The 25,705-nt window shown below is 38.2% G+C and overlaps 1 protein-coding gene across 1 annotated transcript in view; it reads left to right on the top strand.

Annotated features, from left to right (window-relative positions):
• Nucleotides 1-782: 782 nt before the first annotated feature.
• The window catches only part of SYT10 (synaptotagmin 10), a gene marked incomplete at both ends in the record, with an annotated part of 63,932 nt that continues 39,009 nt past the window's right edge, over nt 783-25,705 (top strand). Inside the window, 2 exons of the mRNA XM_080812471.1 lie at nt 783-933; nt 19,829-20,186. Coding sequence (XP_080668597.1) covers nt 783-933; nt 19,829-20,186 — 509 coding nt within the window. The remainder of the gene's footprint in view (nt 934-19,828; nt 20,187-25,705) is intronic.

Genomic DNA, 25,705 nt, shown 5'->3' with positions numbered 1-25,705 from the left:
TGGCTTGATTATTCATCTGTTCATTTTTTAAAATTTAACTTATTCAGTTTATATTCACTTGAAATGTCTTTTCAGAAAAGTAAAACCCGAGAAACCAGAGAGAGCAGCACACATGTGTAGCAAAGTTGGAGAGGTAGAGGACTGAGGTTCGGGTGGGGGCGGACCGAGGCTGGGAAAAGTACGGAGAAAACGGAGATTTCTCTAATCCCCGCCCCGCTGCATCCAGCACCCGCAGCCTAACCCAGGACCCCAGCAGGGGCGCGGGGCCGCCTGTCCTCCCAAGCCAACTCCATCCCCAGCTCCGCGGGGAGGGGGCGCTGCGGGTACCACCAAGGGTCGTCCAGGCCCGCGCGGGGCTGCGATTGGACGCGCCGCCGCCAGGCACCGGCCAGAAGCACAAACACGCTTGGAAGAGGAGGGGGGCGTTCTAGCGAGCCCGGGGCTTAGGCTTTTTTACGTCTCCCCCGCCTCGCCCCCCCGCACTCCATGCCGGGTCTCTCTCTCCAGCTCGCCTCGACTGGCTGGCACGGCGGGAGAACTGGCGCAAACCTCGCCGCCGCAAGCCTCGCGCGGGTTCCAGCCCCAGCCTCTCCGCCTTCCCCGGCGCCCTCCACTCCTGCCATGGGGCTAACTTGCGGCTCCTAAGAGTTGCCGCCTCTGAGCAGCGCACTCTCCCGCCCATTTCCCCGCGGGCGGGCGATGGCTTAGGGCGCCCGAGGGACCAGCCTAGAGGTAACGGGAAGGGGAAAGGGACGGCTGAGTGGGGAGTGAGAGGCCAAACAATGAGTTTCCACAAGGAGGACGGAGTGAGCAGCCTGTGCCAGAAGGCGCTGCACATCGTCACCGAGCTGTGCTTCGCGGGCCAGGTGGAGTGGGAGAAGTGCTCGGGCATCTTCCCCCGGGACAGGGGCAGCCAGGGCGGAAGCAGCACAGGTAACCGGGGAGGGCTCCTCTCGCTTCCGCGCGCCCAGCCGGGACCCCGCGCGGCGCCAGGCGTCTGTGGGACGCCGCGCCTTCCTACCTTGCTCCTTCTTTCCGCGACCTTGCTCCTTCTTTCCGCGCAGCTCCTGGAGACTTCGAGCGTGGGCTTCGTCTCCACCTGCCCGGCTTCTTCCAGTTCCCTAGTCTGCTCGTTGCCCGCCGCGCCGTCCCTACTTGCTCCCCGGCTCCCGCACCTCCACTCCGCCGCTCTCCCACGCCTGCGGGCTCCCTTCCGGGGTGGCGAGGCGAGCGCGGGCGGCTGCGCCCAGCCCGCTTACCCAGCGCTGCCCGCGGGAGCCGCTCGCCCGCGGGACTAGCGCTGCGCTCTCTCATCTCGCGGGTCGCGGGTCGCGGGTCGCGAGCTTGGGTAAGGGGCCGGACCCGAGAATCCCAGGTTGGAAGTGAAGAATCGCCTTGCAAATGGGGCTGCGTTGGATTCCGGGAGCGGAAAGGTTCCCAGGAGGGGTAACTAGGGGCTGCAACCTGTCGAGCTTTTGACAGTGTCCAAGTCCCTTTATTAAGTATGATTTTGTAGGGCTCGAACGTTGGCAAAACAGCGGGGCTTATTGATCCCATTTTTTTTTAGTCGGCAATTAAGGCTCTGGTCACATATAAAGCGGAAGGACAAAAAATTTTATAAATCCTTTCCGCACACATGCCCTCATACACACCCAAACACACGGGCATTCACCCTCTCCGTTCAGGAAACTTGTAAAAAAAAAAAAAAAATGGGGTGGGACGGAGAAGGACATGACCGTCAGAAATCTGTAGGTGGAAAGTAGCCTCAGGCGACAGGTTTTTCTCGGGGAGTGGGGGGAACCCTATCAGAACTACTGTTTGGTCACGCTTGGCTAGGGTTTTAACCACCTGCGCAATGTTTGGTTTGTGCAGCCTGTTGTGCTGTTCACACGAACGAGAAGGACTCCAGAGTTGCGGGCCGCGTGGTTTCAAGAGTCCCTTGCGAGGGTCACTTGTTGCTTTGGGAGACAAACACACACTGGTTTCGGGATTTGGGGCATCTGGCTGGAAGATTGCCATTCCTAATGTGGGTCTCGTTTCTCTCTTTGCTCTCCTGTCATTGTTCTCTCCCGGCGGGCCTTCGTGGGTTGAGGGTAGCCAGGGCAACAAGTAAGAGCTGGACCGCTCGACGCGAGTGGAGCACGACTGCAGAAAGCCTGGGAAGGCGGTCAGGGGGACACTGTTAGTGACTCTCTCCTGCCCACCACCACCGCTGAAGAAACGGGAAAGGAAATGGGGTGTGTTGGTGGGGGGAGGGGGTGGATAGATGTGGGTTATTTACATACCATTTTGTAAACGGAGTATCTTTGGGGTTTTCCAATTTTCTGGTCATGGCCCCAGAGACCAAGGGAAGCTTCTTTCTGTCTGCAGAGACTCTGCTACTTGAACCCGGAGCAGAATGATACATATAATTGGTGCTGTCCACATGCTGGAAACTTAGACATTTTGCGAATATACAAACACAAGTCTTTATCTCTTGTTCAGTGGGTGTTGGTTAATTCCTAGGAATGTATGAAAAAACTATTAGTGGAAGGGACTGGTGAATACTGTGTATATGCGTGTCCTGTGTGTGGTTGCTAAGCATGAGATAAACCCTCAAAATAGTGTGACCTTAAAAGTCCTCTGTGGTGCTATTGGATAAAGTCTTCTGAACTGTCTTTAGCAATATACACACTAAAGATAAGACTCAGAGGAGGGGGTAGCGGAAGAAATTAGAGTATTTAAACTTAAAGACCTGTAATTTGGTCATTTAACAGTTGATGCTGTGATCCAACTGTTTGTGATCACACACCAAGTAGTGGTTTCCTGGGTCTCAGATTGTCTGGCAATGAGGACAATTTGTGAAGGTTGGAAACCAATTACTAGCTTATAAATCTTTCTAAGTACACAACCATATAAACTTAAGGTATAACACAGTATAGAATTGCAGAAAGGGTTTGGGCTTGTTCTAAGCAATACAAGAAGTAGTTGTAGTCCTCATTCCTTTTGGACTTTTTGGACACTTGGATAGAAAAAAGTGGGGAAAAACTAGTCTAAAACAATTACATGGATATTTTTCTCCTGTTCAGTGAAATATATATACTATCCAAATGGGGTATTTGATTTAGTATATGAATATATTTTGAGTGGCTACCACTAAAGAAGACATTCTATTAGGTTGTATATTAGATATAAAGATGCCTAAGATTACTTTACATATTCTATTTGTAAATCTATGCAACAATCAGAAATAGAATACTTTAACCCACAAATCAACTCCCAACACCAATCGATAATGGTGAAATGGATTCAGCTATTATTTACTGAATCTTTGTATTAATTAGCCACTCACCTTCACATTGTTCATTTTCTTATAACTTATGCACATGTGCCCTGTATTATAGGTCCCTAAATAAAAACACTTCTCATAGGTGATCCTTCTGCTCACTGTTTGTTTAATGGGAAACACATTATTGGTAGGAGGACATGGACATTGAATGGTACAGTGATTATTTACTTTGCATGTTAATCAGCACTGCCCATATGGTGTCAGTAATTCAAAGGTTGCAGTGACAATTGCAAGCTTCCAGATTGAGTGTATTTTTAGATTCCTTCACATAGGAGTAGAAGGAGAGAAATTCCAGTAATCCCAATTAAAGTCATTCTACATTAAAGAACTAGTGAATCAGGTATATAAATAAGATATTCTCCTACTGGTTTTTCAGATGCCAATAAAAACATCCTTTTTAGTATAACAGCAGTAGCAGAAGCAGCAGCAATGTTACTGGCATTAAGGATCTACCAATCAAGTAGACCAATGCCATGTTTTCATAAAATTTATAAAGATGTAGATTGCATCTGCCAACACTAGTTAGTTTACTTTCTTGGAATAGTTTGTTAGAGACATTATTGATGTCTTCGCTAGAAAGTTCATCATGTGCAGTTTTTAGAAAATCAAATTTTTGCCCTCTTTTTACCACTGATACTCCCTCTCCCCATGCACATGTCACCCACTAAGTTCATCTCCATGCACAACGTGATTTAATACTAGAATGCTTAGGGAAAATACAAAACAATATAGCCACCTAAAATGTTATTTTTCAGATATACTGTAACTAAGATACATAATAGTTTTTGAACTGCATTTGGGTTCATTGCTGGTCAGTCTTTAACTGCTACTCCATATCCAAATGTTTATGAGGTTTTAGGAAACTATGTTTCTTAAAAGGCAGACCTCATAAATCATAAATAATCAAACGCAATGAAGCACACAGTCACATCCTAATTGTATAGACCTAACCTTAATTTAAATATTTTAAATAAACATTTAATTCATCATTGTTTTAATTTTGCATTTTATACTTTTAACTTGGAACTAAAAATTCTAAAATGAAAGTTTAAACAAAATTTTCTAAATTCATACATGTGTTCCTCAATTTCTTAGATGTGGGGATAAGGAGGTCTATCAAAAAATTTCCTTAAAGTTAACTTAACTAATGAAAGAGATGGCTAAGTAAAATTTTAAAAGTATATCATGATTGTCCTCTGAGATTAAAGCATTTTAAGTCTATGATAAGGATGAATTCATAAGGATGAATGAATAAGGGTGTTTCATAGGTTCACTACAGACACAAAGCAAATGACTACTCAATCAATTCATAATTCTTGTATCACTACACCACTAAGTTTTGCACATTCTAATGGTTACTAATGTAACCATTAATGTAAGCTAATGTAACTCTAAAGAGTTACAATTTAGAAATATAGAAGAAATATTTCCTTAAGACTAATGGGTCTGAGAAAGAGTGATTGAACCATAATGAATTCAGATAGGCCAATATGAAGAAGGATGTGTGAGAGGATTTTTTTTCCTTTTCCACAGTCATTCCAGTGAAAAATGACCACCTTCTATTTCTAGTCTTTTTTACATGATCATCAATACATATTGTGCTTGGTCTCATTTGCTACAAAGGGAAATGAACAACTACCTTCAAAGGCCAAGCCAGTCTCAGCAAACATCTATTTTTGTTAATTCTGAGATATCAATATTTTGGCAATACTGACTGGACCTTTTTTTGCTTTAATCTTTTTTTTTTTTCCTTGAAACAAAATAAGATCTATATTTTCTCTGTATGAGCTGTAAATCTCTGAAATATTGTTCTTACAAGAATGATTTTATATACAAGGTCTATAGCTGCCCATTTCATTCAAGTCTCATTTTCTTTAAAAGTTAATCATCATTGTTACTTTGTTTTATGCAAAAAAAAAAAAAAGGAATGCACTTGCATTCACTTATAAGATTTCATTTTAAAAAAATGCTGGGAGAAGATAAACATTATCACAAATGTTTATTGGAATCTCTAATGACAATTAAAATTATCTATATTTTGCAAATGTAATTGTGTGCTTCCTGATATGTACATTAAGTCAGTAGAATATAAGCTCTTTGAGAGCAGTGTTTTCTTTACTGTCTTATCCTTAGTACCTAGAAAAATCTGTGTCTCCTCCTAGAGTCTCAACAAATATTTATTGAAGAAATGAAAGAAAGAATAAATGAATTAATAAATTTATCCTCAAGAGACCAGTTTCTTTATTTGTAAAATGATGGGTGCTATTTAATAATTTCCAAATTCCTCTGAAACTATATTATATATATACTTGCGTCTTCATGTCTCCAGTGTCCAATACAGGATCCAGGTAGATAGGCATGCAAAATATGTAGTTTATGAAAATGGCAGAAATTAAAGCATTTGAGGCATTTAAAACCTAGAACATGAGCAAGATACTAATGAAAAAGCAACTGAACCCCATATGGATGTCCACTGAGTTTCCCTGGAGTGTGTTCAGGAAAGGCTAAGATGCAGTGGTTAAATTTTTGTTAAGTGTTGCATAATAAAACTGTTGACTTTATTGAAGTTCTAGAAAAATGGGAATATCCATTTAAAATATCAATTTATGGGGCACCTGGGTGGCTTAGTGGGTTAAAACCTCTGCCTTCAGCTCGGGTCATGATCCCGGGGTCCTGGGATCGAGCCCCACGTCGGGCTCTCTGCTCAGCAGGGAGCCTGCTTGCCTTCCTCTCTCTCTGCCTGCCTCTCTGCCTACTTGTGATCTCTGTCTGTCAAATAAATAAATAAAATCTTTGAAAAAAATCAATTTATAATAGTAAAGAAAGCCTGTTTGCTGAAGTAGAAGACAGCATGGAAAAAAATAATATCATTATTCCAATGCCTATTAGTCATACCACTTAGAATTAGAAATCATCATTTTGCAGTGGCAAAAACAAAGGCAGGAAAAGTTAGCAATGTCCCCTCAAATCACAGCTATTTAATGATGCAACTAGGATAAGAACCCAGGACTCCTTAGATACTATCCTAGGTTCACCAAAAAGTAGGAATAGGAAGATTTCCTGGGAGACACATTCTTGGTGCTATAAAGCACTGGAACAAATGCTTGTAAGGATAGGCTCTTATCTATTTTAATACCATTGGCTATAATTAGTGCCACATTGGAAGGTAATTTTTTTAAAGATTTATTTATTTATTTTAGAGACCCAGCATGCATGAACAGGGCGAGGGGCAGAGGGAAAAGGAGGGGGGGGGGGCAGACTCCCTGCTGAGCACAGAGCCTGATGCTAGGCTCCATCCCAAAACCCTGAGATCATGGGATGAGCCTAAATCAAGAGTTGAAATCAAGAGTCAGATGCTTAACTGAGCCACCCAGGTGCCAGTATTAATAAGATTTCTCAGTGTGTAATTATGACCCAAATCCCAAAATTTCTTTTTGTTAGATGTATTTTCATACAAGGATGAGACACAACATTCTTCATTTTCCTTACTTGAGTACATGAATGCATTTGCAATTAAGTGTACAAGAGTGTTTATTCATGAATTCTTAGCTAAATATAACTAATTTATTTGAACAGTAAAATCATGTAAAAGATTTTAGTGTGTCCAAAATGCACAACTTTCAGCTCATGTAATTACAAATATAGCTCCTTTTGTACGGCCATAAATAAGTCTGTAATGAAAATAGATATGAAATTATCAGTTAAATTATTTTTATTACTTTGTAATTAGAAAAAAAATACATTAAAATTTTGCTTTATTTTCCTGCCATATTTTGGGTACTTAATGTAAGTTATCAACCATCTATATATATCATTATTAACAGTGTCAAAGAAAACTAGACCCCCTGATAAGAAGTGTTATTAGTAAAGTTCAGTAAATTATTTTGCTTGTTTCTAATTTGTACAATACCAGTTTTTTCTGTTGGTAGAATATCCAACACTGGCCAAATTTAGAAACAGAATCCCTAACTGAAGAGATGGCTTCTTTTCTTTCTTTCTTTCTTTTTTTTTTTAAGATTTTATTTATTTAATTGTCAGAGAGAGAGAGAACACAAGCAGGGGCCACAGCAGGCAGAGGGAGAAGCAGGTTCTCGGCTGAGCAGGGAGCCCGATGTGGGGCTTGATCCTGGGATCTTGACTGAGCTGAAGGCAGATGCTTAACCAACTGAGCCATCCAGGCACCCCAAGAGATGGTTTCTTGTTATTATATAATAAACTCATTTTCTTTTTCCTTATAATGTTAAATATTCTAATTGACTAATGAAGCTGTAAGAGCTGACATTAACGAGGCTTAGGTAAGACTATCGGAAAATAAAACTCTGTGTGTGTATGTATACACACACACACATCACATGACTATATAATCATTAAATTGTGCTGTGATGCCTCAGAGCTGGAAGGGTAGAATGATGGAGGTGGGGGGACTGGTATTAACTTTTTTTTTAATCCAGGTGGATTCTGAGGTGTGTTAGGATCTTCTCTTTAACATTCTGTTATTGAATAGAGACAACATTACAGTCAATTGAAGAAACCTTGTAAATGTCAATTTGTTCATCCTGCAGAATTATTTTAATCAAACAATGAGGACTACTGTTTATAGTCTTTATTATTCCTCTAGTTCTATTTCAGTAGTCATATTTATAGGAATAATTGACAAAACTATCAAGAAGCATATTATCATTTCTAATATGTTACAGTATGAGTTGTTACTCTATCCAAGAGATAGTGTTAGCATTATGCTTTTATTCAACAAATATTTATTGAACACTTTTGTGAAAGCCACGATGCCAGACATTAAAATGTACTCATACCATTAATTAAACACTATGTATAGTTCAAATTATTGTAAATGTAGAAGACAGTCAGTTTATAAATTACTCAATTATGAACATATGTAAAGAATTTTTATACATTTGGATACTTTTATACTATATTTAGTACCATATTTGATACCATATTTGATTGAATCTAAGATGCTATTGATAAGAGACACCAGTATTTAAATGATACCAATAAAGGAAAAAGAATGTTGTTAAATTGTGGCTTAATGCCTTCTTACCACACAGAATTTTTGCTTCATACTTATGTAAAGACTTCTTTTAAAACTGACATAAATTTTTAAAATTATATCACTATTGCACAAACATAAAAAGGAAAACATATAAATGGGTTAAAATAATTTTGAATTAAAATTGAGTGTGGTTCGGGCGCCTGGGTGGCTCAGTGGGTTAAAGCCTCTGCCTTCGGCTCAGGTCATGATCCCAGGATCCTGGGATGGAGCCCCGCATTGGGCTCTCTGCTCGGCAGGGAGCCTGCTTCTCTCTCTCTCTCTCTCTCTCTCTCTCTCTGCCTACTTGTGATCTCTCTCTCTCTCTGTCAAATAAATAAATAAAATCTTTAAAAATAAATAAATAAAATAAAATTGAGTGTGGTTCTTCTGAATGGCTTTTTGATTCAGAATTGGTGATACCTTTGTTTGCACTCATATTGGGATCTATGCCATCAAGAATGCCTTAAAGGAATTCATAAAAGATACAAAGGCCATTGGCTTTGTGCTCTAAGCTACCTGTACAGTTATGTGCAATGTTAGCAATGTTGGCAAACTCACTTGACTCACTGCCTTCCCCCTCCATCCCCAATAAAAGTTTGGCTTGTTAGGTTTAGGGCTCGGCTTCACGTTTTCTCTACTGTTTTCTTTCAAGCCACTTAGACTTCACTTTCTATGACTTCCAGTGTTGATGCTTTTGCTTTAGCACATACTCAGAATAAATTCTGACACACTTACTTCCTGGCTATTAGTGATTGTAACAAGCCATTGATACTAAGATATATTCTAATTTCAGAAAACGAAAATGTTTTAAAATGTGCATTTTACAATCAATTAAGTATAGTATTAACATAAAGTTGTTTATGTTTACTGAAATTCAAGAAAAGCACAAAAGTCAATACAGTTAAGTGGAAATTAAAGAAGCACTGTTGCAAGGATGATATGTTGATTATGTATTGGATTGATAGATGAAAAAGAGACTGCTAGTTGTTTCCTAGTATTCATTTTCCCCTTTCATTTCACAGTATAAGAATCCTTTATTTTGAGTTAGGTATGTGACAGCATTAAAATAAATTTAAATTTTTTTAAATTTAAAAATGACAACTTTTCTGAGCTTTCTTTTTGGGTTGGTGCAACCACGTGACTAAATCCAACCATCAGGGGATGCCTGGGTGCCTCAGTCAGTTAAGTGTCTGCTTTCAGCTCAGGTCATGATCCTGGGGTCCTGGGATGGAGCCCGCCTCAGGCTCCTTGCTCAGCAGGGAGCCTGCTTCTCCTTCTGCCTGCCACTCCCCCTGCTTGCTCTCTCTCTTTCTCTGACAAATAAATAAATAAAATCTTTAAAAATCAATTAGTCAATCAATCTGACCATCAGCATGTCAGCAGCAATGATATGTACTACTTCCAGGTTGTGCCCTTAAAATAAAAGTACATACTCTCACATTCCCTTTCCCTTGTTATTCTGCCACTCAACTGCCTGGAACGTGGACATGGTTAACTTGCCTTCTTGAACTTTAAGGAGAAGGCAAAAACCTTTCAATAGCAAAACAAATTGAAGAAACCAGGATTCTAGACACATTGAAGCTGATGTATATGCCCCGGCCTGCTTATGCTGGGACAATTAATCACACAGTTAATTACACAGAAACTAACTTCTCCCTTGTGGAAGTCGTTGTTAATTTGGCCCCTTGTTACAGAAATCAGAATTATGCCCTGTTATAACAATAGAGCTGATCCTTGAACAACACAGGATTCAACTGTGCAGATCACTTATATGTGGATTTTTAAATAGTACAGTAAGTACTCCAAATGTATTTTCTTTTTATGATTTACTTAATAACACTGTATTTTCTCTAGATTACTTTATTGTAAAAAGTTAGTATTTAATACATATAGAAATATGTGTTAACCAAGTGGTTATGTTATTGGCAAGGCTTCTGGTCAGCAGTAGGCTATTAATAGTTAAGTTTTTGGGACACTTGGGTGGCTCAGTCAGTTAGGCGTCTGAATTTTGATCTCAGCTCAGATCATGGTCTCAGGATCCTAGGATTGAGCCGCATGTAGGGCTCCACACTCAGTGGGGAGTCTGCTAATGTCTCTCCATCTGCCCCTCTCCACACTTGTGTTCTGTTTCTCGCATATAAATAAATCTGTTTAAAAAATTAAAAATGAAATATAAATAAAGTTAGGGTTAGAGTTAGAGTTAGGGTTAGGGTTAGGGAGTCAAAAGTTATATGGAGATTTTCAACTCGGGGGTAGTAGTGCCCCTAATCCCCTCTTTATTTAAGGGTCAACTGTAATACCATTATGAAGAGGATAAATAGGTTAACTTCAAAGATAATTCTAAATTTTTATCCTAGACACAGTTTTCCTCAACTTTTTTTTTAAAGATTTTATTTATTTATTTGACAGAGATTACAAGTAGGCAGAAAAGCAGGCATAGAGAGAGGAGGAAGCAGGCTCCCTGCTGAGCCAAGAGCCTGACTCCAGGCTTGATCCCATCCTGGGATTATGACCTGAGCCAAGGGCAGAAGCTTTAACCCACTGAGACACCCAGGCGCCCCTCCTCAACTTTTTTTGAATAAGAGTTGCAAATTTGAGTTTTATTCCCCCTCTTTATGGAATGATGCCATAAATGTGGTCTGTGTTCTAGCAGTAATGGGAAGCAACCAAAGAAAGAAAAGGCTTAGAACACCAATGAACTAAATTATAACTTTTTAAAAAAGATTTTACTTATTTATTTGACAGAGATCACAAGTAGGCAGAGAGGGGGGGGGGGGGGGGAAGCAGGCTCCCTGCTGAGCAGAGAGCCCAAAGCAGGACTCAATCCTAGGACCCTGAGATCATGACCTGAGCTGAAGGCAGAAGCTTAACCCACTGAGCCACCCAGGGACCCCTAAATTATAATTTTTGATTAATTATAAGAAATCATATATTTGTATGTTTTGAAAACTAAAGAACTAGAATTTTAAAATTTTTAAAAATGATACAGAAACAGATAAGAATATCAATTAAGGCAATGGTGATAGAAATTGAGAGCATGCCAACCGGTCTGTGCTTTTCTGTGTGATTTTTTCTGTCTGCATAGGTAGTAGGCAATTAGATCTAACATATTTGACAGGCCTCAGAGAATTCAAATGCTATGGTCTGGTTATAAAGACTATAGCAAAGTTCTGCTTTACTAAGTTTCTGAAGAATCACATTTTTTGGCTTATTCTGTTTTCTGATGAGAGTTGTCTTAGTTTTTTAGAAGTGGGCCACTTTATTTTGAGATATTAAGACACAATAAGAGAGTAAGATCTCTATAGCAAAAGTGAGTCAGAGGGGCACCTGGGTGGCTCAGTGGGTTAAAGCCTCTGCTTTCAGCTCAGGTCATGCTCTCGGGTCCTGGGATCAAGCCCCGCATCGGGCTCTCTGCTCAGCAGGGAGCCTGCTTCCTCCTCTCTTTCTGCCTGCCTCTGCCTGCTTGTGATCTCTCTGTCAAATAAATAAATAAAATATTAAAAAAAAAAAAAAAGTGAGTCAGAGATATCCAGTCAGACAGATAAGTAAATAGATAGTGGTAAAGCAATGGTTATGCATATATATGTAATCAAACCAGAGTTTGAGCAATTTTAAACCTGATTATTTTGGTACCTAATCTAATATCTGTATAATTCATTAACTCTTAGTCTTACCAAGATATAATATGGTGAACATCATATAATGGATTCTTTTTAACTATCCAGACACATTGTAAATTTGAGATAGATCCTACTCATCAAGTTTGCCATTGCAAGGAATAACTTCAGAGGCTCTGCCCCGAAGGCAGCCCATTTATATTCATCACCCTGGCCTCCCAGTGTTGACCCCTTTTCTCCAGTGATCTTGTCTCTACCTTATCTCCCCAGTCCCCAACCAAAAGTTCCTATGCTTTCACCTTTTCTTATTTGGAAACTCCAGCCCATTCACCTTTCTACTTCTCTGAATTCTCTGCCAATAAATACAGCACCATACTTAATGTTGCATCATTTCGTCATCTCAGTCATTTTTTTCCTTTTAAGTATATTGGATCTTCCTGCACTATGGGGAAGAGGAACCTCATTCATGGATAAATTCATCTTCTTCTTTATCCCTACACCAGAACAACTGAATATTCAGGAGATTTTTAAAACCTGGCAGGCTAGCATCATTCTATTAGCCTCTCATTTCAAAAGAACCCTCAATTCTGAACAGAAATCCTGTTTCCTTATTTGAGTTTCTCCTGTTCTCTACAATTCTTATTTTAAAACTTTCCCAGTGTGTTCAAATATTCCAAACTATTCCCCCAAATGTCACTAAATAACTGGCAGTTGACCCTAACTTCTACTTTAGAGAGAAGATACTACTTATAAGGAATTCATTTGACTTTCTGCCCAAAGACCTATAAACTTACCTGATTCCAGAACCATCTACTTTTTCTTACAAAGGGAAAAATGAGGCAGTCCTTTCACCCTCACTTCTACCCCATCAATCCATTGTCTCCTGTTTTGGGACTTCACCATTAATTATGCATTCTGCTTAACTTTCTATGTACTCTTGTCTGATTCCTTCCCCTAATTCTTAAAACATGCTTGAGTACTACACATCCTGATAAAACACCTTCATCAACTCCATGTACTATTATAGTTCTGATTTCTCTTGCCTCCTTTCCTTCATCCAGTTTCCTGAAGGAATTATCTACTCTTATAGAATCCACTTCATCATTTCTATCATTTATTTAACATATTAAATTGGTTATACAGCCTCTGCTTCACTAACTGCATTGAATTCACCAAAGACCCACTTGTTGATGTTAGTAGTTAGTTGTTCTAATTGAACTTACTTTATCTTACCTTTTTTACATGGTTCATGACTTCTTAAAATATTTTTCTCCAAACTCTGTGAAAACACATTGACCTGATCTTCCCCCCATACTTCTCTATTATTTTTTAATCTCCTATGCACATAGACTCTTTGTTCCTTTAAGTTCTTTTTCTTTAAATATCGATGTACTCAGTTTTCTATAGAATTTCTGTCTTCTTTCGTGGATCCAGATTCCACTATTTTAAAAAGTCCCTTAATTTTATCTTTAGTTGCAGTCATTCATGACCAATAGCTTCCTCAGAATTTCTACTTGCCTGACCACAAGTACTTCAAACTCAATATGACCAAAGCTCAAAGTCATGGTCTTCCTGACTTTGTTATCCTTTTTGTCTCCCACGAACTCACATGCTTGTCCTTCAGTCTTCACACTCCTTAACTAGACTTTTAACCTTCCAATGATTTCCTGAATCTGCTCTTTTCCCTATTCCAGCAAACCTCATTCAGAACCACTGTAATCCCTCTGTGGATGACTAGCGTAATCTGTTAGCTAGTTTTGCCTCTTCTAGTCTCACTTCCACTCTGATCTTCTCCTTAGCCAGAGTGTTACTTCTGAAATGTGTATCTGACCTTTTCAGTATCCTGACTTAAGGTCAAGACTGAAGTTACTGATTTTCTTTGAACTAAGTCTAGACTCATAACGTTTTTCATGCCATGGTTAATTATTGACTTGTAATCATAAAAAAAAATTTAAAATATTTTGATGACTTTATAAATTCTTCCAGATCCTCCACTAATATTTTTATATTCAGATAACTTATAATTTAATTACTTACAATTATAATAGCAGGCAATGTAAAAATATATAAAATACAATAAGCTTACTTTTATAACTTTAGTTTTATTTTTTCAGCATAAAATTGGAATTATCCCAACTTTTCTCACTTTTTGCTATTGAGAACAAATACCTTTTCCCCTTTGCTCTGTTTTTGGATGAAAGGAGCTATAAGATAAGAATAATCCTGGAATCTTGGCCAACTCCCATCTCTGAGAAATGCTATTTCTCCCTATTTCTCCATTCTTTGAGGTGTAAGCGTCAAATCCTCAGGAAACAAATATTCTGTACTCCTCCATGTAGTAAATTTTACAAGGTCCAGTCCTCATGGGGAATACATGTGGTGGTCCAGCCAGGCTTGTGACTATATGGACAAGTGTAATTAAATTCAAGGTAGTATATTAGTGAGTCCACTTTCTGCTACACCTAAGCTGATAGCTGCTAGTATTTATTTGCTACCTCTTTGAACACTGTGTCTGCCTCTCGGTTGTTCTGAGCACATATGGGTAGAAAAATGGGATGTTATTTGTTAGCTTCCTGAAACATTAGCATTTACTTAGAAATGATGGTGTTCATTTTAAACAAATTCACTCCTTTCAGTACCAGATATCATTAGATGAGTCTCTCCTCTTCTTACTAATTTGTGAATCACCATTCAATCCGTACCCCATCTATAACTATGCCTCTTTTTCCCTCAGTACTCTTGTTTAAAGAAAAGTAAATAGTTGATAGCAACCCATCACTGTACTTACTATGCAAATTACAATGCTAAATACTTTATATACACTTACTTAAACCTGACAACACCCTATGAAATAAATATAAATACCCCTTTTTTTCCTAAGACTCTTAAAGCCTAACTAACCAACCTCCCCAAAGTCACAGTGGTGGAGTTGACATTTGAACCCAGATCTATAAACTATATTATAAGCTATATTATAGGCTATATTATACTATCTTCCTAGTACAAGGATTTCTGCATATTCCCTCCAAATCACTCAATTTTTTTCATCCAGCCACCTTGAAATCCACAGATATTTGAGTTCCTTGTCAGATAACTCCCAAAATATGTATGTAGTAACTCCATAAACACTTTTGACCATGTAATAAATACCAGACACTAAAACAGTGAGTACATTCGGTTTCTGCTCTAAAGATCAAGGAATGAGAGTATATGTAGGACAGGAACATCTGGAAAAACATAGTAAGTACAAGATTCATAATGTCTTATCCACAATTATGAAACCTCAAAATGCTGAAAACCAAAAAATTATTCTGTAAATTGTAGCACTTTGGCATCAACACCTTACCTGAATTGGCATTAAGCTACTTATAATCTTCAGTGATCCCAGTCAGTGTGACTAATTCATACATTTCATTATAGATACATTGATGTGTTTGGTTACTGGATGTTATCCCAGGTAATGTGTACCATGTTGCCTTTCTAATATCCAAAAGAAAATAATAATTTTTGAAAAACATCACGTCCCAGAGATGGGGTAAAGGATTAAGAGACAATCAAGTTATTACAATAGCAGTGTTACAGTGGTGGGTGTCCTTTCAAAGCTCTTAGGAATGGAAGAGGCAGAGAGGGTCAAGAAAGAGGAACTACTGGATCTGATTGTTGAATACAAATTTGCCAGGCAGCCAAAGAGGAAAAGAAAATGCATTGGAGCTACATGAAACAGCCTAAACAAAATCATAAGACAATAATATGTGGTCAGGGGAAGGGGATTAGGTGGGAAAGTGGCAAAAGAATAAAGCTGATCAAACCAAGTGACCAAATCCCAGAGATGCTATGGAATGCCTTACAAAGTCTGGATTTGTCCCAGGTGGTTAAAAGGTAACCTGGAAGGATGTTAGGCCAAGACAGGTAAGGCAACCATATGTCGCAGTTGCCAGGACAGGATTGGTTTCTTCCTGCTATCCTGGCATGACTGGTAGCACAGCTTTTCACTTTCACAAGTAACTTAGTGTGGATGAAATAGTTTATGGTCCCCTAAAAGATAGAACCAGATACTGATTTTATTTTTTTATTTTTTATTTTTTAAAGATTTTATTTATTTCTTTGACACAGAGAGAGATCACAAGCAGGCTGAGAGGCAGGCAGAAGAGGCAGGGGAAGCAGGCTCCCCGCTGAGCAGAGAGCCCAGTGTGGGGCTTGATCCCAGGACCCTGAGACCATGACCTGAACTGAAGGCAGAGGCTCAACCCTCTGAGCCACCCAGGCACCCCTAGATACTGATTTTAGAAAGGAAATTGTCATCAGTAGGGAAAATGGTATTAAGGTCAGAGATTTCCACAGTACTTTTTCCTAGGATGAGAACAAACTTGTGAATGCCAAAGCCCATCACTTAGGAACAGTGGCATAAATGAATGCCATCAAATTTTTTGGGTAGAGCATAAGCGCTCTCATATCCATAAGTAAAAAGGGAGGCATTTTCTATTGTGAACTGAAAAATGCTTGCATCCTTGCCCCTACCCCTATTGTCCCGCAGTTTCCTTATTTCTTGGCTTTTGGCTCCAACTGGGTAGAAATGAGCAGATTGAAGAACTTAATTGAGTTAAATTATCCATAAAAATATACTATAAATGGAGCCAAATATACATAAAGATTATGAATCCATAATTATAGTATTTACTCCTCCATTTAAAGCCATAGTTAATCATCAGGAAGCACAATTTATATATTTTTTCTTTTTTTCCTCAAGTCATGGGACTAATGAACAATTAAAAAGTAAAAATAAGGTAAACTACAAAATGTAAAGTATGATCACACATTCCTCATCAATGGAATATAAATGGGAAAGGTATTCAATGGTTGCTTTAATAAGCAACTGGAAAAATGAGGTAAAGTATTAATATCTATGTATAATAGCATGTCAAATTAATTTTTATTATTATAATTAAGTAGCATTAAAAACTTGGAATTATTTCAATTTCTGAATAGGTTTCCATTAGCTACAAATTAAGAGTTTAAGCACAACCATTTTATCTTACTAATCAGGAAAATATAAATTAAAGCAAGGTATCATTTCCCAATTGTATTAGTGAAAATTAAAGTACATCAGCATTTTTTTGAGACTGTAGGAACTGGTAAACTCATAAAATGTTCTTGTTTTAGTTACTCTGGGGTTCTTTTGGAAATATCTAGTAATATTAAATACGTGCATAACCTATGACTTTGCAATTCTATTTTTAGATACTGACCTTAGAAAAATATTCACAAATACACACAAGAAGTAAGGTGCAAGGATGCTCATTGTAACTGTTGTAACAGCAAGACACTGGGCATAATCTAAATAGCTGTCATGAGGAAGTATTATGGAATACATGTGAAATGATGTTAAACCTCAAGAATCATTGAATTTTTAAAAAAATTGAAGAAATATGCAGCAAGCTATTTATGTTTTTTAAAAAGTATATTAAACAATTATATGTTTTTGTGAGTTTTTTTTAAAGAAATACCTTAGTGCTTGGGCTGGACAGATACACACCAAACTGGGATCAAAGGTTGCTTCTAGAGAGGAGTGGGAAATCCTGAATTTGCAGTTGTATTTAAAGGAAATTAGATTTGTTCTTTATTAGTTTGCTAGGTCTTTCATAACAAGGTACCCAGACTGGTGACTTAAACAACAGAAGCTTATTTCTCCACAGTTGTGGAAACCAGAAGTCTGAGATCAAGGTGTCAGGAGAGTTGATTTTTTATCTGAGGGCTGTCCCCTTTGGCCTGTACGCAGCCACCTTCTCCTTGTGTCTTCACGTCGTCTTTCTCCCTGAGTATCTTTGTCCTCATCTCTTCTTCTTATAAGGACACCAGTCACTGGAATAGGGCCTATTCGCAGGACCTCATTTTGCCTCAGTTACTAATCTAAAGGTTCTGTTTCCAAATGCAGTCACATTCTGAGGCCCTAGGATATTAGGACTTCAACATAAGAAAGTGGAAGGGGTAAAGGAACAGATAAGAGTTCAGCCTCTAACATATTCCTAACTTTTTATTTTGAACAAATAAAAGATATTGGATTCATATTTTATAAAAATGAGGCTAAGCAAAGTTGTAAAAGAAAATTACAATGTTATTTACATCTAGAAAAATCTCCCTTACAGGAACTCTATTTGATTCTGAAGAGTGCTATTATACCAAGTTGCTAACATTGGTTATCATAGGAGGTTGAAAATGGAAGTGGGTAGTGGAAAATCATTAACTTTTTTTTAAAAACAGACTTTACGGTTTAGAGCAGTTTAAGATTTACATAAAAATTGGGGGAAATAGTACAAAGGTCCCATGTACCCGACACCCAGTTTCTCCTATTATTAACATTTAACATTAATATGGGACATTTGTTATAATTCATGAACCAGTATTGATACATTGTTAATTAAAGTCCATACTTTATTCACATTTCCTTAGTTTTTACCTAATATCCTTTTTCTATTCAAGGAGTCTGTCTAGGTTACCATCTTATATTTAGTTGTCATGCCTCCTTTTGGCTGTGATAATTTCTCAGGCTGTCTTTTTATCTGGGAACCTTGGCAGTTTTGAAGAGTACTCGTCAGATACTTTATAGAATGCCCTTCTACCAGAATTTGTCTTATATATTTCTAATGTTTAGACTCGGGTTATGGATTTGGGGAAGAAAAGAGAGTTAGAGTGCCATTTTCATCACTTATCAGGGGTGCATACTATTAACATGATTCATTATTGTCGATGTTCACCTCGATCACCCAGGTGAGGTTTCTAGAGTTACCCTTTTTTCCCCTTACTTTTTCCATGCTCTCCTTTTCGGAAGGAAGTCACTATGTGCAGTCCACACTTAAGGAGTCGAGAGCTGTGCTCCACCTCCTTGAGAGCAGAGTATCTACATAAATTGTTTGGAGATTTGTTCCTTCTCTACCATTCATTTATTGACTCAATCTTACTAACTTTTTTTTTTACTATATTTCTTTAAATTATTTTACATAATTATCATGTATTAAGTTTGTGAATATTTTAAAGTAAGTTTATTTTAGAGATACTTAGGTAACACATCATTAATTTGGAACTTTAAAAAGAAGGAACATGCAAGGTTATCAGAAAGGACCTGGGGAATTTAAAAATATGCTGTTACTATACCCATTTTCTGTTAGTAACATGTTATCATTTAGACTATAGAAAGTGGTTTATGCAAATGTTTAACATTATTCCCTGCTTCAAGAGTGAGAAGTTTGCATCTTTAGATAAAAGATGAAGCAAACAGAAGCCTTTCCTGCTCTGTGCATTCTCCAAGTTTCTTTCTTTTTTTTAAAGATTTTATTTATTTATTTGATAGAGAGCGAGAGAGCACAAGTAGGCAGAGAGGCAGACAGAGAGAGAGAAGGGGGAAGCAGTCTCCCTGCTGAGTAGAGAGTCTGTTGCGGGGCTCCATCCCAGGACCCTGAGACATTGACCTAAGCTGAAGGCAGAGGCTTATCCCACTGAGACACCCAGGTGCCCCTCTCCAAGTTTCTTAAGCTTTGTAACTTCAAGACAGATTACAAGCTGCCACCTTCAGTTTGCAAACTCTTGAACCCCTTGTAGTGTTCCTGGAAGTGATAATGCTTCTTCTGTGTACAGTTTGAAGTTTTCATATATCTCCTTTGAGAATTTTCAGGCACAGTTATTAATCTTTCCTCCCTACAAAGATAAATTAAAAGTAAATTTTGAAATTCTCAGTCAGAAAGCTATTACTAATAATCGTAGGTAAATTATCTCACCATTGCTGCTCTTTTATCTACATTATCAATGAATTAACATTCTTGACATTGTAATTTTTTCCAGATATTTCAGTCAGCTTGTTAGCAGTGGTTGTCAGCTTCTGTGGCCTGGCCTTGTTGGTTGTTTCACTTTTTGTCTTCTGGAAGCTGTGCTGGCCTTGCTGGAAGAGCAAACCAGTGACTTCCAACGTCAGTACCCTTCCACAGAGCATTTCAAGTGCTCCTACTGAAGTTTTTGAGACTGAAGAGAAAAAAGAAGTTAAAGAAAACGAAAAGTCAGCTCTAAAAGTTATTGAACCTGCTATAAAAATCAGCCACACTTCCCCTGATATCCCAGCAGAAGTCCAAACTGCTTTAAAAGAACATTTAATTAAACATGCACGTGTGCAAAGACAAACTACTGAGCCTACGTCTTCATCCCGGTAAGGAAAGATCAAATACATAAAACTGGGTGTGTGTGTGTGTGTGTGTGTGTGTGTGTGTGATTTCGTAAGAGAAAAAAAACTGAGGTGGGAAAGGAGAAAAGAAAAGACAAACAGGAGAAATGAGAAGGACATAGGAAACAGATAACTGAATAAGGAGGAAAAGGGCAGAGTAAGGATGAATGAAACTCAGGACTAAGGAGCCAAACAGGGAGCAGTACCAAGAAAGTTTAGTAGATTCTGAAGTCTCAGTAAAATCATATAACTACAGATTATTATTTATGAACTCTTTCCCTTGAAATATCATGGTTCAATTGATGCTACTTGCAGTCTTTCAATTTAGTTTAAGTCGACCAATAAATACCAAGAAAACAGCCATTTGCAAAGTCTCATGAAATCCTTGGGAACTTCACAATCAAAATTGAGTAACAGACACTAATGTTTAGTTTATAGTTGTTTAGCAACTACATTGTCAACATGGAACCACAGGAAATGTTATTTGAATCCACACAGACCAAACTCTTACACTGGGCAGAGTGCGAGACGCTCCGCCAGGCTTTTGGTGAATATCGTGAGCATACTGAAGAGCACACAGAAAACGAGGGAAAAGGGAGGCCTCTTTGTGGAGATACATTTTAACTCTGCTTGGAAAAATCAGCAGCAGATCTCTTGAATGAAAATAATTTGCTATAGTGTATTTCAAATTACACTAACTGTAAAAAAAATTTTTTTTTGAAGATAAAGCTTTAAAGACACTCAAAAAATTTAGGGTAAAAATGTTCAATTACTTTACAAAACATTTTTTTAATTATTAGCAGCAGCTATGAACATCAGTGAGCTTAGCATTTAGAATTATTCAGCTCTTTTAACTGATAAGTGCACCCGACACAAGGACACTTTTTCTCTCGATCCGTAAAAAAACATAAAGATTGAATTATACATATCTCATGTTTTCTAAGAGAAAAAGTAGAAGACAAATTCAAAGTTTTACTAGAACTTTGATATCATTTCATCTGCCTGTTTGAATTTTCTTGTTTATATGAGTGGGTAAGAACGGAAGAAGGAAAGAATTATTTTGAGCACTTGCAATTTAGCCACTATGCCAGGCAGCCTTCCTGCTAATCCTTGGCCAGCCTGCATGAGGTAAGTATTATTAATCATTCCCATTACTTGTGAGTTAACTCAAACCCAGAGAGATTTAAAAATTTGCCTTTAGTCATGCGGCTGGCAAAAGTTAGAATTCAAATTTATCCAGATTGATGGTTTCACATTTTAAGTGTGAAAGCCAAGGGCATATAGTTTTCTGAACTCAAAGATGTTGGTCACAAAGTCTGCTGAGGACAGATAGTTTGGAGATTGAAAAATAAGGGTATCTTCCTGCTCATTATTCTCAGAAATCTAAAATTGTAAGTGGTTATTGTGAATGATCAGAGTCATGATTTTAATCCCTTTGGCATTGAGATGAATTCCTTCCAGAAAACTTGATTATGTGTAGTTCTCAAAACCCCTCAGCTACATTAATTACTTCATCATACCAGAAATGACCTTATATAGAAGGAGGAGGAAATTGCTGAGTGCATTAGGCAGCCCACTTGGACACAGAGATCAAAGGTACATACATTATCATAGATCAGATTATTCTGCTCAAATCCTAGCTTTTCACTAAAATGTAGCAAAATCAAACCACACACATGCACACACACATACACATACACACAATTAATTTAATGCTTGATTTCATCACCTTATTAGGCTATGCCACCTCCAGTCTGCTGTTGGGACTCCCTTTGACTTGGCTCAGACAGTAGATGACAAACTTCTTAGCCTTTCAAGCTTTATTTGTCTCTAATATTTCATAACATTTTGATTGGTCCAGAACTTAACAGCATTGCTGGAAACTGGCACATTTTCCAGGTTCTCATCTTCCTTTTCAAATGCCTGTACATTTGGTCCCGTCAGCCTGCCAGAGACGAAACAGCCAGCCAGGAGGCATCCATGTATTTCTTTATTACTAACATTCTTCTAGCCTGTATCTTGATTGACTGTTCATTCATCCTGTAGTCTTATTCAGTAGATATTTAGTAATGAGTATCACCAAATATTATGCATACTCTGTCCACTCTGTAAATCCAAGGGAGCTGGAAAAAAATTTACAACATAATGCAAAGATAAGACATGAAAGACCAACTTCAATATAAGGAATTACAAGTGCAAACTGTGGTGGAGAATGTGGAATTCTGAGAACAGAAAGATTATTTCCAGCATGAGGCTGAGAGAAGGGCCATTAAGAAATCCAAGAATTCACATGAATGGCTACTTGGAGAAGGTGTGCATCCCACATGGAAACATTTTATGTGAAAAGACACAGAATAGGAAACGTTACCGTGAAAACAGCAGGTAAAATACCTTGATCAGAAAATGGAGTTTTGTGGAGGAATAAAGGAAGAAGAGAAAGTCAGCTAGAATCAAAGTATAAGAGGCCTTGAAATCATGGCCAAGATGTTCAAGTTCTGTCCTGTCAAAAAATATTTGGCACAGAAGAGTCCCAATTTGGCAGTAGCTTAAAGAACAGACTAAAGAAAATGACATCTATTTAGAAACTCATGTAATAGTTAAAGCATGACAAAAATCAGGAAAAAGCAAACAACAGCAGAAAGACAAAAGCCTGAGGGCAGTTGTAAAGGAAGAATATAAGACCCCTTATAAAAAGCACTGTGACTCTTCAAATCATTACGAGCATAGCCTAAACCTCTGCAAAGCCTGCCATTCGAACTATTAAAATTGGATGATACCAAGCTACCATGCAAGCATTTTAATTCCATATTCCCCCACACATACAGCTCTGTGTTGCTTTCTTAGGCAGAAAATCTGCCAATTCACTTTGGTATTGTTCTTGACACCTAGATAAAATACTAGTTTTAGTTTAAAAAAAATGAATTTGATAACCTTATCTATCTATCCAAATGGATATTTTATGACTGCCCACGAGAGGAATTCTTGGTCTTTTAACTGTCCTCCTGTAGACCTCACCTCTCTGCCTCTGTGTTTTTGCTTGTATTGCTTCCCATGTCTGGAATGGTGACCTGTTTTTTATCTACTATAAGAAGTTTAAGGAAAATGTATCTGAGAGTCTACTTTCTCTGGCCAGTTATAAGCTATTATCCTTTATTACTTAAAGGAGAATTGCTACAATCTAGCAATTATTGATTGTCCTAATATTGAGCTGTAGCTACTTGCCAAACTCAGAGAACAAGGCTATGTAGCCTCCTTTCATGCATTCCTAATTTCTATCACTGTGTAGGTACCTAATAAGCATCAAGTGACACTTTTGATTGATTGGTCATCTCTCCACTTCACTTTGCTCCTTTAATAACAGCATCAGGTTGTGAGATAAACTGCTCATTTTAGAAAAAGGTTAATGATGGTATACTCCTAGGACGAGTATGAGGACCAATTTTCCATGCATTCTATTAATGATGCCCAGAAGAGGTGAATAATAAGTGGCAAAATAAATTGTTGAGGATGAGGACTTATGTAGGTTAGCCACTGCTAGAGAGGAGTCTAAGTGTCTACTGAAAAGTAATTAGGAAACCTAATGGCAGAGCCAACTGAACATGAACAAAAGCAAGAAAGCATTCATGGGAAGAAATCATTGACTTATATGTGCTCATGGATTTACAATAAGCTATGGTTGCTTGGAAAATAATTTTTAAAATCATCACATAAGAGAAATGAAAGAATTATGTAAAAAATACATAAAACTGGATTGTATAGTTTAAGAGATTTTTTAAAATTAAATTCCTCTGAAAAGATAGCAAAAATTGCAATTATCCATTCCTGGACACTGTAAGGAATGGAAAGCAAGATGTGACACAAAGGAAGAGTTTCAAAGATAGAACCTAGCTAGGATATCAAGAAGCAACAGTTGCCCAAAACTGTGAGGACCTCAGATCTAACTCTTTGAATTAAAATTTTATGAAACATGCTGTGCAGGTGCTTGAGCTGGTTAAATAAGCCTTTTCATGAAACATGTATTCAATAAATACACCAACTTCTTTTCTGAAATGGGATGACTGTTTGTACCAAGGTCAGAGAAAAATCCTTATAAAATAAAATCAAACATGGGAGTTTTCTGGCACCGATAAATGTCATCTCCTCTTTACAAACACTAATTATAAATTGATTGGGCCCTCCTTTATAATATAAATCATTCTTGGTGATTTCATTAGTCACAGGAGTATTTGGGTAAATGATTTTTTTTTTTTAAGATTTTATTTATTTGAAAGAGAGAGAGCACGCAAGCACAGGAGAGAGGCAGAAGGAGAGGCAGAAACAGACTCCTCGCTAAGGCAGGGGCCTGACATGGGGGCTGGGTCCCAGGGCCCTGAGATCATGGCCTGAGCCAAAGGCAGACGCTTAATAGACTGAGCCACCCAGGTGCCCAGTAAATGGTTTTTTAAAAAGATTTATTCATTTATTTTAGAAAGAGAGAGAGCATGAGTGGGAAGGGCAGAGGGAGAGGGAGAGAGAATCTCAAGCAGGCTTCATGCTCAGTGCTGAGCCCTGATGAGGGGCTTGATCTCAGGACCCTAAGATCACGACCTGAACCAAATCCTGAAGTCTGATGTTTAATAGACAGCACCACCCAGGTGCCCCTAGGGTAAATTATTTTAATACAGACTCCAGCAAACATTTCCTGAATCCCAGTATATGTTAGGATGAAATTCATGAAAAGATGAATAATACATAGTCTCTGCCATTATAAAGAGCACCATCTAGCAAAAGGGTTGAGGAATGGAAGACCAATTTGAAAACAACTAATTTCAATACACTGTTTGCAGACATCAGAAACAGCATAGTAGACTGAGAAGTAGACACTAGTAGAATAGGAGAAAAGCCAGGAAGGTATAACCCAGAAGCCAACTGAAGAGTGTATATCAACAACCAGGAGAGATTAACTGTTAAGTGACTAGTAAATCTGGCTGGGATGAAGACTGTGAATAGCCCTGTGAGTTTAGCAATGTGGGGAAGACATTGTTCAGATTTCCAAGACTGGTTTTGGTGGGGTTGAGCATGTGAAAAGCTAATTAGAATATGTTTAGGATTAGATGTTAGAATAGAATAGAAGGAAACAAATTAAACAGTGAACAGACTGTTCTCAACTCTTTCAAGGAATTTTGCTACAAATGTGTCAGAGAAACACAGTAGTACAGAGAGAGGAAGTGGTATGAGGTTTTCTTTAAGATGGGAGAAACAACAGTGTCTTTTATGCTGATAGAAGCGACCCCACTGAGAGGGAGGATTAATAATGCAAGAATCAGAGGGAATATTCTTGAAGGTGACATGAGAGAAAATGGGAGTTAGTATATAAGTGGAGGAATTGTCTTTAAGGCAAAATACATGGGTTACAGATACTGCTAAGAGGGTTGATAAGATGGTGTCTGCGGAAGGTTTCTGCTCTTTGCTTCAATTTTTCTGAGCAAAATGGAAAACTGGGTTATTAACTGAAACTTAGCATG

Source organism: Martes martes (assembly GCF_963455335.1).
Source record: "Martes martes genome assembly, chromosome: 8".
Lineage (NCBI taxonomy): Eukaryota > Metazoa > Chordata > Mammalia > Carnivora > Mustelidae > Martes > Martes martes.
Note: the sequence above shows the minus strand (reverse complement) of the source record. Positions and strands in the feature narration are given on the sequence as shown.